General features: G+C 57.7%; 1 protein-coding gene across 1 annotated transcript; it reads left to right on the top strand.

The window, feature by feature from the left end:
• Positions 1–533: 533 nt before the first annotated feature.
• Positions 534–15,280, top strand: CSF2RB (colony stimulating factor 2 receptor subunit beta). The gene is made up of 13 exons (XM_007454075.1): positions 534–609; positions 1,606–1,729; positions 3,864–4,054; positions 7,264–7,415; positions 7,498–7,666; positions 8,221–8,356; positions 8,517–8,674; positions 9,852–9,991; positions 10,949–11,111; positions 12,145–12,235; positions 12,456–12,513; positions 13,386–13,489; positions 14,152–15,280. Exons 1-13 carry the CDS (start codon positions 534–536, stop codon positions 15,278–15,280), a joined length of 2,691 nt encoding a protein of 896 aa, XP_007454137.1.
• The last annotated feature ends 208 nt before the right edge of the window (positions 15,281–15,488 follow it).

Genomic DNA, 15,488 nt, shown 5'->3' with positions numbered 1-15,488 from the left:
CATGTGCTCACATCCAGAGGAGGATCACACTCCCAACACCCAGTGACTCCCTCAGGCAGATGTGGGTCAGTACCAGGGGGACCCAGGGACAAATCAAATACCAGGCCTCCCTCTTAGATTTTTCTCAACACCGGTGCACAGGGTACCCAATGTGCGATCCAGTGGGAACCCACATCTTCAGAGGCCATTAAGTTCATCTCCCTCAAGGTCACGTCCCAGGCACTGAGGCTGAGGAGAAGGGACTGTCCCAGGTGCCAGGCTGAGGCAGCAGTGGGAGTTGGAGCCCAGGCGTCAGGGCCACTCCTGGGTCCGCCCCACCACGTGGGCCAAGTCCCAAGGGCTGACGCTTCCTTCCGCAGGCCCAGAAGAGGCAGGGTCCTAGAGAGAGGATCCCCAAGCGTAGAGGGCATGGGTCTGGCCTGGCCCCCAGCTGGGTAGGAACACAAGATTCTAGAACAGTGAGGAGTCCAGACCCTACCCAGACCTGGACCCACCTGAGCCAGCCACCTGCTCTTCCAGAGCTGACTCCAGAGATGGCGTTGCCCCGGGGACCGCTTCCCCTGGCCCTGCTGCTGCTCTGCTGGGGGCCCTGCGTGGCAGGGGCCCAAGGTGAGCCCGACTGCTCCCTCCCCCTCTCCCTCCGCCTTCTCACTTCTGTGCCCCATGCCTAAGGAAGCTCCAGACCCTACGCCCCAGGCTTCCCTCCCTTCCTTCCTTGCCCCCGGCACCCCCTGCTATTTCTCTTCTCTCCTCATGGTCCCTGGAGTCCCCTCTTCCCTCCTCTCACGTTCCCGCTCATTCTTCTCTGGCCTCCTGTAAAGGCCCTCTCCGGTTGTGTGGCTTCTCTGCCCACATTTCTCATTGCGGCATCTGAGGCCTCTGACCCCCTCCCTGGCCATTCCATTCCTTTCTCTGACCCTCCCTCGCCCCCAGACATCGGCACCTAGATGGCCTCAACCAGTTCCCACCACAGCACCTTTGCTCCTGGGGACCCTCGGCCTGGGGGTCTCTCCTCCTGCCTGGAGGCCCTGCTGAGATGCTCCCCAGGCTCTTCAGGCCCGTGAACCCCCCTCCCCAAGAGCTCGCTGAGAGCTTGGCTCCCCTGATAACCCTGGAGACCACGCTCCCTTTCCCAGCAGCTGACCACGAGAGCAGTGTGGGGACGTCCCAGAGTAAGGCCCTGCCACACTACCCCTTAGGGGTGGGTTTGTGCCTCTGCTCCCAGGCTGCACGCACTCGGGGCCCAGGGGCAGGGCGTGTGCCTGATGCCTGTCCCCACCCTGGAGTGAGAGGGACCCTGTTCCAGGAGCAGGGCAAGGTGGGGGCTCAGGATATATACTGTGAATCAACTAGACTATGTGTTTCTGTGCAGACAGGAGGGTCCGCGGCTGGCACCCTCACAGCTGCAGAGCCCCCAGCCCCACCCAGGGCTCCTGGGGACCTCTGTCTGGCCTCCAGGAGCCTCTACGGGACTCTGGGAGACGCCTCTACGGGACTCTGGGAGACGTCTCCCCAGTGCCACACACCAGGAGGGGCTGAGAGGGGCGGTGACAAGGGACATCTGGAGGGGAGAGGTGTGACCCCCTTTCTGCCTCCCCCTGTCAGGGACCTTCCCCCTGCAGACCCTGCGCTGCCATAACGACTACACCAGCCACATCGTCTGCAGGTGGGCGGACACCCAGGATGCCCAGCGGCTGGTCAACGTGACCCTCCACCGCAGGCTGAACAGGCGAGTGAGGCAGGGCCCGGGGCCGGAGGGCAGGAAGGGTCTCTGCTGTGGGGACTGTGCCGGGGTCGGGGCTGGACGGAGGACGGGGCGGGGAGGCCCCTGCCCAGGAGCTGCTGCCCCATCAGGCAGCCTGCCAGGCCTGCGGGCCGGTGTCTGACATCAGGTTTGGGGGAAGAGCCTCCTGTGTTAATATCATTGTTATGATGGTGATGGTGATTACCGCCCCCCCCAGCCACATCGTCTGCAGGTGGGCGGACACCCAGGATGCCCAGCGGCTGGTCAACGTGACCCTCCACCGCAGGCTGAACAGGCGAGTGAGGCAGGGCCCGGGGCCGGAGGGCAGGAAGGGTCTCTGCTGTGGGGACTGTGCCGGGGTCGGGGCTGGACGGAGGACGGGGCGGGGAGGCCCCTGCCCAGGAGCTGCTGCCCCATCAGGCAGCCTGCCAGGCCTGCGGGCCGGTGTCTGACATCAGGTTTGGGGGAAGAGCCTCCTGTGTTAATATCATTGTTATGATGGTGATGGTGATAATCTTCTCTTGTTTTGTCACAATTGAACAAGATCACCAGGCAGAAATCGATCTCGGTTCATCCTCCCTGTGAGGTGGGCAGGGATATGATGCCCAATTCACAGATGAGGAAACCGAGGCCGTGGAGGTGAGGTCCCTCCCCCAGGCCACACGGTGGGGAAGTGGCCTGAGCGAGACCAGTGTCCTGCGTCCAGCCTGCATAGCTGGGCTCCACGTGCCCCCCGGGCCCTGCCACCTTCAGAGTGGTGGTTTCTCCTGTCTCCTCACAGGGTCTCCGGGGGCCTACCCCATTTGGGAAGGTGCTCCCACCATTCTGGGATTTGGTGAGAGTCTGACTCACTATAATAGAAATAATGAAACAGCTGGCATCACAGGGTCTGGGGTGTCCCCTGGAGGCCACCCCTGGGAAGGAGCCGCTCTCACCCCACGGCGTCACTGCCCTTCCGCTCTCTCTCCTGCCCTCCCGGGAGCCTCAGTCTTCCTTGTCCACTGTCCTCAGCCCCCACTCCACCTCCCACCCTTAGCCGTGACCCGCTTCCTTCTGCTCGGGGACAACAGATCCTCCCACCCCGACCCCTAGCCCCCCACCTCACACGTCTGCCGCCTTCCTGGCCCCGCCCTGCAGGATCCGCCCTGTCCCAGGGCTGCCTGAGGCTGCAGCCGGGGTCCCACCTGGTCTTGCTGCTCAAGGACATCGCTGCCACCACAGTCCCCACTCTTTTGTCTTTCAGTCGCCTTTCCCTCCTTTCCTTCTCCACCACAGCATTCAATCCATCAGCAAATGCTGTCAACTTTATCTTCAAATAGGATGTGAATCTGGCTAACATCATGGTTCAAAACACTTCCTATCACTGAGATAGTCCAAAAGCCTCCTAACTGGTCCCTCCCCTTCCAATATCGCCACCCCCTGAGACCCAGTCTATCCGCAGCCCAGGAGCCAGAGGAACCCTTTCAAAGCTGCCAAAATGTCCCTCCCTTTTGCTCATAACTCTGAATTTTCCCCAGTTCCAGTGAAATCAAAATAATCAAATTTCCTTAAATCCCTTTTGAGCACTGGCCTCCCATCACCTCCCACAACTAGGCTTCTAGACCTCCCACCCTTACATCTCTACTCTGTGCACACTGGTTAACTGCCTATAGTTATACAGCACTCCAAACCTGTGCCTACCCCAGGGCCTTTGCACTTGCTGTTCCCTTTAACTGAAATCCCCTTTCCCCAAAATCCCCTTTCAGAATCCACATGGAGTCCTCTCTCATCTCCTTCAAGTTTCTGCTCAGATGTCACCTTTTCTAAGAGACCTTTCCTGCCTCCCTTATTTCGAATTGTATCCCCAACCCAGCCCTTCTGGCCTCTTCATACCTCTTTCCTTCTTGACTTGTCTATGCACAGTGTTCTCCATCTGACACACGACCTAGTTTCTTCAGTTGTTTCATGTGTATCTCCCTCTATTAGGATGTCAGCTCTGTTGACAGGGATTTCTGTGTGTTTTGTTCCCTGCCAGGTCCCCTGATCCTAAACAAAGCTTTACACATGGGAACCACTCAATAATGTTTGTGAATGAGTGATTCTTCTTCTCTCTGGGCTAACCTGCATCCTCTCCTGACAGGGGCCTTCCACAGCCAGTGTCCTGCAGTCTCAGTGATGACATGCCCTGGTTCGATGGCCATTGTCCCGGCTGTGTGCCCAGAATATGTGTCATTCCCTACAAAGTTTTTGTCATTGCTGACCATGACTTCTTCTCATTCCGACCAGACCAGCCTCTGGGTGCCCAGCTCACCGTTACTCTGAGTCAGCATGGTGAGGCCTGGGGGCCCTGGCCAAGGGTGGTCCCTTATGTGGACAGGGGTGTCCGGGCTGCAAGAGATGGGCCAGGGAGGGAGATCCTTCAAGGGGTGTAGACAGAGGCTTGAGTTGGGTTTGGTTCTTGGGGGAAGAGGATACGGTCTCCTTAGATGGAGGCATTGGGTCAGGTTCAAGGTGAGGAGCCCCAGCCAAAGGTACCCACCCCCTCCCAGATGTTCCAGCACCTGCCAAGTTATTGCCTTCCAGACCTGAGGCTTCCCGTCTAGAAGAACAGTCCTTCCTAGGCAGATACAAACTTTATTCTTTCATCAATTTGGCCTCATGGAACGTCTGTGACAACCCATTTAATAGATGAGGCATTTGAGACCCAGAGCAGTTACGAAACTTTTCCAAAGTGCTACCATGAACCATGAGGATAGTGATGGGCCGGACTTGCCGAGAGCTCTCTGCATGTTGGAGATGAAGGTCATGCCCTTACTGCCCTCGCTGCGCAGCCCCCAGTGTGTGCTCTGTGTGTCCACAGAGCCTAAGAAAGTCAATGGTCTTGGGTGGGAGTCGATGATCATTTTATATAAATAGTCGGGCTTCACTTAACTGCACCTCAGACAGAAATATAACCAACACTTTCATTACATTAATTCAATTATATTTGTGCTTAGAATGACCCTGAAATAAACATGGGGTCATTTTTAAAACTTAATATTGACATGGCAAGAAATCTGCAGGAAACACTACTTGATCTTATTTAATCATTACAATAATGTGTGGTGTCATGCACTACTTTTTACCCCATTTCACAGATGATGAAACAGGCTGAGAGAGCAGGAACTTGCCCAGGGTTAGGTACTCAGATGCTAGTGTCTGAATTTATTGTCCTGGATCCCAAACCCTGGGCCACCTGCTGTTCCTTGCAAGTGTCGGATGGGGAAGGGGCTCCAGCCTTTGCTTCCTGCCTCTGTTCATCACAGCAGCACAGAACTGTTGCCTGGAGGAGGGGATGGGTTAGGCTGTGATGAATTCACTCCAAACAATGTCTCAAAACATGTGTCTGATGGATGAGAAGGAGTCCCGTCCCGGTGGAGCTCAGAGCGTACAGTGCGGGACACACCAGATGTTGTCGGGTGTGATCACTTACTGAAGGCGGGTGTGTGCCACGTGCCGAGGGGTAGTGGACAAGGGACCCCTGGGAGGTCAGGACGGGCTTCCCCAAGGAGGGAGCTTTGCAGGGAGATCTGAAGGGTGGGAGGGAGCAGAGTGGGAAGAGCATCCTTGGCAGAGCAAGGAGTGTGTGCAAAGACTGGGCGACTCGGGAGGACGAGGCAGGTTGGGAAACCCGCAAGTAATTGTGTCTCAGAAGCATCAACTTCAAAAGGACTGGGCAGTGGTAAGGAGGGGGGCAGGGAGGGCAGGGGCCTGGCCTGGAGAGGCTTCTGTGCTCTGCAAAGGAGTTGTTTAGGGGTCAACATCTAGACCATGGAGAGCCACTGAAAGAGCATGTCATGATCAGATGTGGGTGTGAGGATGTCAGAGGTGGGTGATGTACAGTGTAGATGGCAGGTGACAGGAGGTGGTGGGAGGATGGAGAACAGAACGTGACCTAAGGTACTCATCCCAGGGAGAAATGATAGGGATTCAACTGCTGTATGGCCAAGGGATGGGAAATTGGAGGGATACAAATCAAAGTTAGGATACACAAGCAATTCATTCATTAATCTGCTCTTCAATAGAACACTTGCACATACAGGAAAGCAGTGAACAAGCCATCAGTGTCCCTGGCCCTGTGAAGCTTAGGGATGATGTCAGGTGTCATGGTTGAGATGGGGACCACTTAGAAATGGCGAGGGCAGTGCGGCATTTGCCTGCTGGAGCATATGTTGAGTGGGAAGTTCAGTTTTAGCCCAAACCATTTAGGCAATGAATCAGGGAGACCTTGAGGTGCTGGGGAACAGAGAGATGTGCATCTGATCTGCTCTGAGGTTACACGTGTGGGAATCTGAATATTTCACGTCCTCTGTCACCTCCACCTGTGAAATGAGCTCATGGACTACATCTCTCAGGTTGGATGAATAGGTTTTCCATTGGTTTCCCAGTCTGTTCAGTTGGAAGCAGCTTCCTAGGGCTCCAGGCTGACAAGGAGTCCCACTGCATGACAGGCTCAGGGGCTAGGAGTGCATGATTGATTAGTGATGCCTGCTGGGGCTGGGGCTGGGGCAGCAGTGCTCTGGATCTGCCATTCTGGGCTGAAAATTTTCTGAGGCTCCAGCTCTGACACGCTCTATCATGCCCTGTCCCCTGTCCGGCATAGAATATTGACATCTCGTTTGTCCCTTACGGAATTTTTTGTGTTGGAAAGTCATCTCTCAGCATTCAGATATAGAAGCTTCAGGAAGTCTGCAGCCATGCCATTCATGGATGACTCTGCTCACCCAATCCTGTAGGTCCCAGCAGGTGTCTGCTTGCTGTTGGTGATGGAATGAATTCATGAAAAGTCTCTGAAGGTGGACCTACATGTACTCATTCATTTATTCCTTCATTGATTCATTCACTTTGTCCCCATATGCAATGAACCACTCATCTCAGGCCCTGGGGAGAGGCAAGGGGGTCAGGACCCCACCCCTGACATCCACAAGCTCCTGGACTACTTGAGGGGGCAGATGTGGAAGCATCTATATCCTCCAGGGCTATAAGGATCATACAAAAGGCTATGGTGGGGCAGGAAAAGGAGCAAGGGATTCTGCCTGGAGGAGGGGCCCAAGAATGTTCTAGAGGAGGAGACATGTCTGCTGGGCACTGAGAAGTGCAGGATGACACTGGACACTGAAATAAGAAAGTGTGGACAGGAGAGGGTGTCACATGAGTCACAGCGCCCTCTGCTGGGAAGGAGGCCACACACATCTCCTCACGGACAGTGGGGACAGAAGGAAGCTCCACTTGGAGTGTAACTGCCAGCGCTTTGCATGGAGCTTATGTTCTGTGCACCCAGCAGTCTGCACATCTTCATTCACATACACATTGAAACCTCACAATTCAGCAGATGAAGGTCTGAGGCCCACAGAGGTGAGGGGTCTCTCCAAGGTCGCTCAGTCCGTGGCGGCAGTGCTTGGCCTGGAACCCAAGTCTGTCCACACATGGGTCATGCAGGCCCTGAACCTCCCACACAGTCGTCCAGCCCCTTAGGGACCCTTTCCTTCCTCTGCCTCCAGTGCAGCCCCCCGCACCCAGGGACCTCAACATCAGTGCTGCTGGGGACGGTTTCCTGCTGTCCTGGAGTGTGGCCCATGGGGGTTCCCAGAGCCACTGGCTGTCCAGCCTGGAGTTTGAGGTGGTCTACAGGCGGCTTCAGGACTCCTGGGAGGTAGGGACCCCACCAGCTGTGCCCTGCGCCCACGGGGACCTGGCCCAGCCGGCCCTGCTCCAGCAGCCCCTCTCTCCCCCAGGACGCCCCCACCATCTACTCCAGCGCCTCCTGGGCCATGCTGGGGGCAGAGGACCTCATGCCCAGCAGCACCTATGTGGCCCGAGTGCGCACCAGGCTGGCCCCGGGCTCGGGGCTCTCGGGACGGCCCAGCCAGTGGAGCACAGAGGTTCGCTGGGCTTCCCCGCCAGGTAACAGAGTCGGAATTGGGACACTGCCCCCCTGTGGGGAGGGAAGCTCATTACAGCTCCTGGACAGAAAGCGTCCAGGGGTCCGCACCATGGGATCCACGGAGGCTCTGAGCCACGTGTTCACAGTGACTTCCCTGGCCCACCCCGTCCCTACTGTGACTCTGCAGAGGCAGCGGCTGCATCTTACTCCCTTCTGGGCCCCAGTTTGTTGCCCACTTTCTGTGGAGGAACAATTACAATTTAATCACAATGGCATATGAGCATCTGTGTTTTGGTGAGAGCTGCACCATACGCAGACTATACCAACGTGATTGCGTTAAATTCCCAAACCCTGAGGCTGACATGCCCTCCCAGCTTTGCACAGGGGGGTGTGAAGGCTCACAGAATTCACTCTCTGACCTGTGTTTACACAGCTGGCCCTTCGGGCTGAGTTTAACCCCTGGCCTTTTTGGCTCCAATGCCCATAATCTCTCTGTGATGAGCCTCATGGTGGGCCCACTGAGGGCTAGGGAATGAACGAACGAGGACTGAATGAGGGACTGTCTCCCTCCCAGGGAATGAGTCCCAGCCCCAGAACCTCCAGTGCTTCTTTGACGGGGCTACCCTGCTCCGCTGCTCCTGGGAAGTGAGGTCCGAGGTGACCAGCTCCGTCTCCTTCACCCTGTTCTACAAGTCCGGCCCCAGTGCAAGGTGAGTGTCCCCCGCCTCTGTCCCCTCTGCTCCTCTAGGCTTAGCCCTCTCCTGGCCTCCTCCTGCCCCTGGGGGCCCAGCAGAAGCCACAGTTCATCCGGAGGTCTCATCCCTCATGTGGCCCTGCCTCCCCCTGCCTCCCCTTTGCCATGATCCTCAGGGAGGAAGAATGTTCCCCAGTGCAGACCGAGGAGACCAGCAGCCCTTACGTCCGGCACTGCTGCCAGATTCCCGTGCCTGACCCCAGGAACCACAGCCAGTACATCGTCTCTGTTCGACCAAAAGAGGAAGAGAAACTTATAAAGAGCTCAGATAACAGTGAGTTTGCCCCCAACCTTCTGCACGGAGAGTCTTGTGACAGCGCTGTTTCCTTTGTAACCCGTATAAACTCAGGCCTCTCAGGGCCCAGTCTTCATGTCTGACACTTTCAGTGAAAAGTCCAGGGAGCAAACTGAACAAACATGATTCCCATGGGTCCCGGAAGTTCTCAAGTAGCAATAATGCAGCAATGACAATGAGAAATAACATGAAGGAAGGTGCAATCGATCTTCTCAAGAAGATCAATATTAAAACCTTGACCTCATTCTTTTAACTCTATTCTCCCTTCCAACTTGGCAGCTGCTCTGAAGTTCCTACTGTTGCCCATGGCCTCTTGGTCATCCCACCCAATTTTCCCTTTCTTTCCCTGATTTGATTTTTCTCTTTCAGGTTTCCAAAGTCCTCCCCTGACTCTGATCTTTTCAGTCTTCAAGATAATTGATCTATGACTTACTTCTTCATAGAGCGTATGCAAATGGACTGGGGACTAGCGCGTATGCAAATGGACTGTAATTCCTTACAGGTTAATTTTCCTGATTCCTGGTACATAGCAAGGACCTTATGCAAAGGAATCTCCTGCATTGCTTCATGATGATCAAGTTCTTTCACCCGGTCTTTAGTGTGTGTCGGAGACAGCAGCCAATTTGTCCTAGTCGCCTGGGTTTGAATCCACTGCTTACCCTTTGGGATCCTCCAGGTTGCAATCTTCGTCTCTACCACTTGTTAGCTGCTTGTCCTTAGCAAGTTACCTGATCACTCTGGGGCTCGGTTCTCTGTCTGAGAAGTGGACAAATTGTGTATTTACTACATAGGGTTGCTGTTAGAATTGAGAGAAATAATTCATGTAGATTTAGCGTTCATAATAATGCTTAGAACACTGTCAGTACTGTAGATTAGAAAAAATTAATAGTAATTTTATTTCTGCTTAAATACTAGGGGTAACCCATACTTTTGGTCACTTCACTGCAAAACAAGTGTATCTCAGCATCTCCCAAGAGAAGGGCGGCTCAGGTCAAAATAGATGACATGGTGAAGTGGGGCTGCAAAGACCCTGAGATGGTGAAATCTGGGGTCCTGGGTCAGTGGAGAGAGCACCTGTGACCAGCATGGAACACAAGGGATATTCCACTGGAGGAATGTTAGAAATGATGTTCTCTAAAAGTTTCCCTCCCTCCAGTCCAGATGGCTTCTCCAACCCTCAACGTGACCAAGGGCAGAGACGGCTACATCCTGCACTGGAAAGAAGAAAAAATGAACTATGAACACATAGCTTGCATCTTCCAGGTCCAGTACAAGAAAGAAGCAACCTCATGGGAGGTGAGGGCCTGTGCCCGAGGAGTGGCCTGGATGGGGGAAGGGGGAAACGAGAAAGACCAGGGAGAGTGCCACCTGCCAGGTTCCTGGCTCCCAGCAGGTGCCCAGTCAGAGGGAGCCACTGGGACTTGGTGGTCGTGCCCCTGTGCAGTCAGGTGAAGTCCTTGGTGAAGGAACTGAGACTCACAGAGCTGATGTGAGCTTGACCAAAATGAACACGTGACCCTGAATCGCAAAGGAGCTGTAGACTTCAGGACGAGAGACAGCTGGAGGAAGGGTTTTCAAAAGTCATAAAGGGGGCATTTCTTCGTGAGAATCTCACCCGAAATGCAAATGTGCAGCTGCTAAGAGGACAGCTGCTCCCTGTGAGGTGGGCAGGGCTCCAGCCTGGGACTCAGTGTCTGGGCCCCACCCCCAGGTATCCATCAGGGCCTGTGGGCAGAGCCTGGGGCTCCACAGAGGCCAGTTCAGAAACCTCAGAGCCAGCCCCAGACCTTCAGGCTGGAAATGGGTAAACTGAGGCCAGAAGGGGGTGTGTCAGTGGTGGAGCTGGAGGTGGTCCCTGGGCTCCTGAACGTCTGTCTAAGGGTCCAGAGTCCAGTCATCCTGCACTGCACTCCTGGGAAGGCCATAATTCGGGTCCAGGCTGTCCCAGGAGGAGCTGAGAGGCTGAGTGGGGACATGGTGACTGACTCCTCAGGGTTTCTGGGCTTCGGTGTTGTCATATGTCACAGGGTGCATTGAAAGAGGTGCTGTCCCTGATCCTGTCTGGGTGCTGTTCCCCTGTGGGCACTGGAGTATGGTCCTCCGTGGTGGGAGTGATGCTGCCTCAGATCTGATGTGACTACAAGCTGGGGACTGATGGGTAGCAGAAAATCTTGGGTGCTGAGGTGGGAGGGCTTAATAGCTGTGCCCACGTGCACCAGACCTGAGCACCTGCTCATACACCTGCACCCACAGGAGACCAAGACAGAGGACTTCCAGAACGCCCACAGCATGTGCCTGCCAACTCTGGAGACTGCCACCAGGTACCAGGCCAGAGTGAGAGTCAAACCTGACCCCCGAGGCTACAACGGGATCTGGAGCGAGTGGAGTGAGGAGAGCTCCTGGGACACTGAGTGGGGTATGTCCTCCCGGCCCCCACTCACCCCTCCAGGCACAGCCCCACTGGGCAGAGGACGGGGATAATATGGGCATGAGATGTAACCCCACCCCAGGCTAGCATCCTTCCCTGCCAGGTGTCATTAGGGATGAGAAAGTGACACCTGGTGTGCAACACGGATTGCAGGTGAGGTCTCGAGAGGGCAGAGGAAAGCACGTCTCACCAACAGGTCTCCCTAAGCCTGGACCTTAGCCTTCTATTAATATGGCCCATGCTTTCATTAGCTTTTGTGGCAGCAACTACCCAGGGACCACTCAGCCCGAGTTTTCTGTTACCATGAAGAACTACAGCCTGGGGCCTGGGATTGGAAAGTTTTGGTCTGATTTCGCAACCTTCCCTCAATCTGCACTTGCTAATTTCATGTTATCTGTCACCATCGCCATAACGGCCACCAGGAGACAAGTACAGAACAAGGTCCAGGAGGTGGTGGCAGAGAGAGGAAAAAGGGTTGGCAGCAAGGTCCCCAGTCCCAGCCAGCCGTAGCACGGAACGAGCACGAGGAAGAGGACCCCAACCAAGCAGAAAGAAGGGCTGGGCCCCTGGACCTAAGGGAAGGAGACCAGGGGAGTCCTGGAGGCGCCCAGCCTCTGAGGGGCTCGAGGCCAAGTGGAGAGTTGTGAGGGCCCCTGATGGGCCTTTGCACCTTCTGGTTCCTCCACCATCACCCCTTTCCCCATCTCGGCCTCTCCAGGCCTCCCTGTTCTTGATGACCACCTTCTATGCTGCCTCCTTCAGGAAGTGCCCTATGATTGCCTCTGGCTGCAGTCACTGCCCACCTACAGCAACACCAGCTACTGGACAGAATCTAACCCTCTGTGTCCTGCCAGCGACCCAGCACTGTGGGTGGCTCAGACAAATGTCCTCCTCTTAGTCTGTTTCTGGCCTTTTCTTCCCCTCTGCATGCCAAGGCGGCGACTTCACCTCATCTCCTGAGCCCCCAGCCCTTTCCCTCCCCCAAAGCTAATGCTCTTGTTTCCTCCTGGCTGCCTGGAAGTGCTGCCCATGTGGGTCCTGGTGCTCACCCTGGTCATCAGCACCTTGATCCTGCTCGTGTCCCTGCGCTTCTGTGGCGTCTACGGGTACAGGTAAGGCGACTCCAAGATGGAGGAGGGCGCTACCCAGGGCCCCAGATGATGCCAGGGACCCCACAGCTGACTTTCTCTAGTCTCTGCTCTGCAACGCACACCCTGTGGGGCCTTGGTCAAAGCTGCCCCTTCCCTGGGCTTTACTTTCACCTCGGTACATGAGCTCGAGGCAGCTGCCCTGAGGTCTTGGGCAGCGGTCACCTCCCTGCTGTCTTTCCAGGCTGAACCAGAAGTGGGAGGAGAAAATCCCCAACCCCAGCAAGAGCCACCTGTTCCAGGTAGGGGCTGGCTGTGAGGGCGGCGGAGCCGCTGGGCCCCTGTGCTCCTGCGCCCACGTCCCCACGCCCGTGTCCTCCTCCCCTTCCGGTGGGCCTTGAGTAGGGGTGCTATGTGGCCAGGGTAGAGGCTGGGAAGCTCTAAGAGCCGGGCCGGCCCCTGCAAGCCCAGCACTGTGATCCCCTGGGCCCCCCCGAGGCACAGGGTACCCCGCCCGCGGGGACTCACGTGGAACAGCAGAGAGGGCTGGCGTGGGGATGCCAGGACCTGGGGGGGCGCAAGGAGAGCCTTAGTCACATCGGGGGCAGGAGGGGTGGTGGGAAGCAACGTGGCTTCCCCAGGACAGGGCAGCAGTGCTGAGCTCTGAAGGTTGGAGGGTGGTGGCAGATGGGAGAGGCCACTGCTGGCAGAAGGCGAGTGGAGGGTGGAGACAAGACTCCTTGGAGAAGGGGCCTGAGGGGCGTGGGCGGTGAGTCTGGGGCACAGCACGGGAGGCTGAGAGGACACCGGGGAGGGCCCCGGCACGTGGGGGGCGGGAGCCCTTTGGTCAGGCAGGCAGGGCCAGGACAGCCTTGGGAGGGTCTCACGGCCAGCACGGAGGAGACTAGGGGTGAGCATGGAGACAGGGGCAGCCCAGATGGGCGTCCTCATGGGCACAGGCTGCCCGTTCTTGCTGCCCTAGGGCCCCAGCCAAGTCCCAGCCCCTCTCTAGCCTTGTGTTCCTGGGGTCAGAAGGGCGTGGTCGCTGCTGCCCATGCTGAGATGCCGCCACATCTGGGGGCTCCTGAACCCTCGCCACCCTCAAGGCCCTCCCCCCACCTCACCTCCTGGGGTGCCCCCACCCCACAGGCACAAATGCCCTCTCTCTCCCCAGAATGGGCGCGCTGGGCTCTGGCTCCCACAGGGCACGCGCGTCGTCGGCAGCGGGAGCCACGCACACAGGGGGCTCTGGGGCAGCAGCTTCGCTCAGCCGGAGGGGTGAGTGTCGGCGCGGGATCCCTAGGAGGTGGGACGGTGGCTCCCTCCTGCACGTCAGGGCTCAGGGGAGGTGGCCTCAGCCTGGGGCTCAACGGGAACAGGGCCTTGGAGGCTGGCTGCACTAAAGTAAGAGGTGTCCCGGCTGGATGGCGGGAAGAGCTTCCCGATTCCCAGCTTAGGGAGGGTCGTGGCCAGAAGACGGAGACTGGAGCAGACGACCTCCCCTGGCCCCGCTGCCCAGGGAGACGCCACGCTACCTTGGTCCCACTGGGTGGCAGAGGATCTGCGAAGCCTCATGGCCTCAGCACCTGAGCGGCTGGCTCACCACTAAGCCTCAGGTGGGGCAGGTGAAGGCCAAGGGCATGGCCGAGCCCAGGCTGGGCGCTGACGCTGCGTGCTGGCAAGGAGAGGGAGGTGGGAGGGGCCACAGCTGGCAGAGCATGACCTTGAAGGAGAACGTGGGGGCTGGAGGGGAGCCACAGGGAGGCTGGAGGGGCGCCCGGTCTCCTGTTCCCAGCCGGCTCCCTCACCTCGCCCTGCTCTGCGTTTCCTGTGAGCTCTGGGTGGAGCCCGGCCTCCATCCCACCCCCTGGCTCCCTGTGCGCGGGCTGAGGTGTCTGTCCAGGGTGGTGCCAGTGTCCCTGCCCTTGTTCTCCCCACAGGGCATCCCCTGTAGACTTCGGGCACAGTGAGGTGTCACCTCTCACCACAGAGGACCCTAAAGATGCCTGTGACTCATCATCTGAGCCTGATGTGACTCTGGTCACCTCAGACCTTTGCACGGAGCAGCCGCCCAGGCCCCCGCCAGAGCTGGCCACCCCCGCAAGCAGGCCTGAGAGCCAGGCTTCCGGCTTTGATTTCAATGGCCCCTACCTGGGGCCGCTTGACAGCCGCTCCCTGCCGGACATCGTGGGCCAGCAGGGGTCCCTACGGACAGGCATGAGCAGGAAGCCGCAGCCCCCAGGGTCCCTGGAGTACCTGTGTCTGCCCACAGCGGGGCAGGTGCAGCTGGTCCCACTGGCCCAGGTGATGGGGCCGGGCAAAGCCAGGGATGCGGACCTGAGGTCCAGCCCAGGCACCGAGGGGAGCCCTTCCCTGGAGTCAGGGGCAGGCCCTGTCCCTCCTGAGCCTGGAGTGATGGTGGGTGATCAAGGCCCAAAGGACAGGGCCCCCCCAGGTCTGCCCACTGGCTCCCGGGGTCCTGAGGAAGGCACTGTGGCCACTGGTTACGTCACCACTGCAGAGCTGGCATTCACCCCACCCACAGGGGCCCCATCTCCTTCCCAGGCTCCCCCTCTGAGCCTCCCCTCAGACCGGAACCCCAGCCTCTGCCCTGGACTGGCTGATGGTCCCCCTGGATCCCTAGCCCCACTGAAGCCAGAGTTCGAAGGCTATGTGGATCTCCCTCCAACCACAGGCCAGTTTCCCCAGTCCCCTCTGGCCAGCCCTGCCCCGCCTGCAGCCAGCAGTCCTGTCCTGGGCCCAGGGCTGCCCCGGGCAGATGTGTTCTCAGTCTCCCCAACCCCTGAGGGGCTCCTCGTGCTGCAGCAGGTGGGTGACTACTGTTTCCTCCCTGGCCCAGTGTCTGGCCCTCTGTCACCCCAGAGTAAGCCCACCTCCCCAGGACCCTGTCCTGAGATCAAGGACCTCAACCAGGTGTTCCAGGCCAAGAAGCCCCCATCTCAGGCCATTCCCCAGGTGCCGGCCATTCAGCTCTTCAAAGCCCTGAAGCAGCAGGATTACTTGTCACTGCCCCCTTGGGATGTCAGCAGGCCTGGGGAGGTGCGCTGAGACCCTGTAGATGTTGAGGGAGGGGAATAGAAGGAGAGGGTCTGCCTTTCCTCCCGCCCTGCCAGCCCCTGGTCCCTTCCATGGTCCTTTCCGCAAAGCCAAGGAGAAGTTTCCATGTTGTAACGTGGAGACCAGAAAAACAAGTCAACCATCTACCTTGTCCCTTGACCTTCAGCAAGGTCAAGCTCCTCTTTCTCTCCCTCCCTCT

This window comes from Lipotes vexillifer, unplaced genomic scaffold (assembly GCF_000442215.2).
Source record: "Lipotes vexillifer unplaced genomic scaffold, Lipotes_vexillifer_v1.1 scaffold382, whole genome shotgun sequence".
NCBI lineage: Eukaryota > Metazoa > Chordata > Mammalia > Artiodactyla > Lipotidae > Lipotes > Lipotes vexillifer.
Note: the sequence above shows the minus strand (reverse complement) of the source record. Positions and strands in the feature narration are given on the sequence as shown.

Bases quoted from the DNA above. Each gene is read 5' to 3' on its own strand.
- CSF2RB (XM_007454075.1), top strand. From the start codon at position 534: ATGGCGTTGCCCCGGGGACCGCTTCCCCTGGCCCTGCTGCTGCTCTGC. The intron at 8,357-8,516 runs GTGAGTGTCCCC...CATGATCCTCAG, and splicing joins AAGTCCGGCCCCAGTGCAAG to GGAGGAAGAATGTTCCCCAG. The intron at 12,514-13,385 runs GTAGGGGCTGGC...CTCTCTCCCCAG, and splicing joins GCAAGAGCCACCTGTTCCAG to AATGGGCGCGCTGGGCTCTG.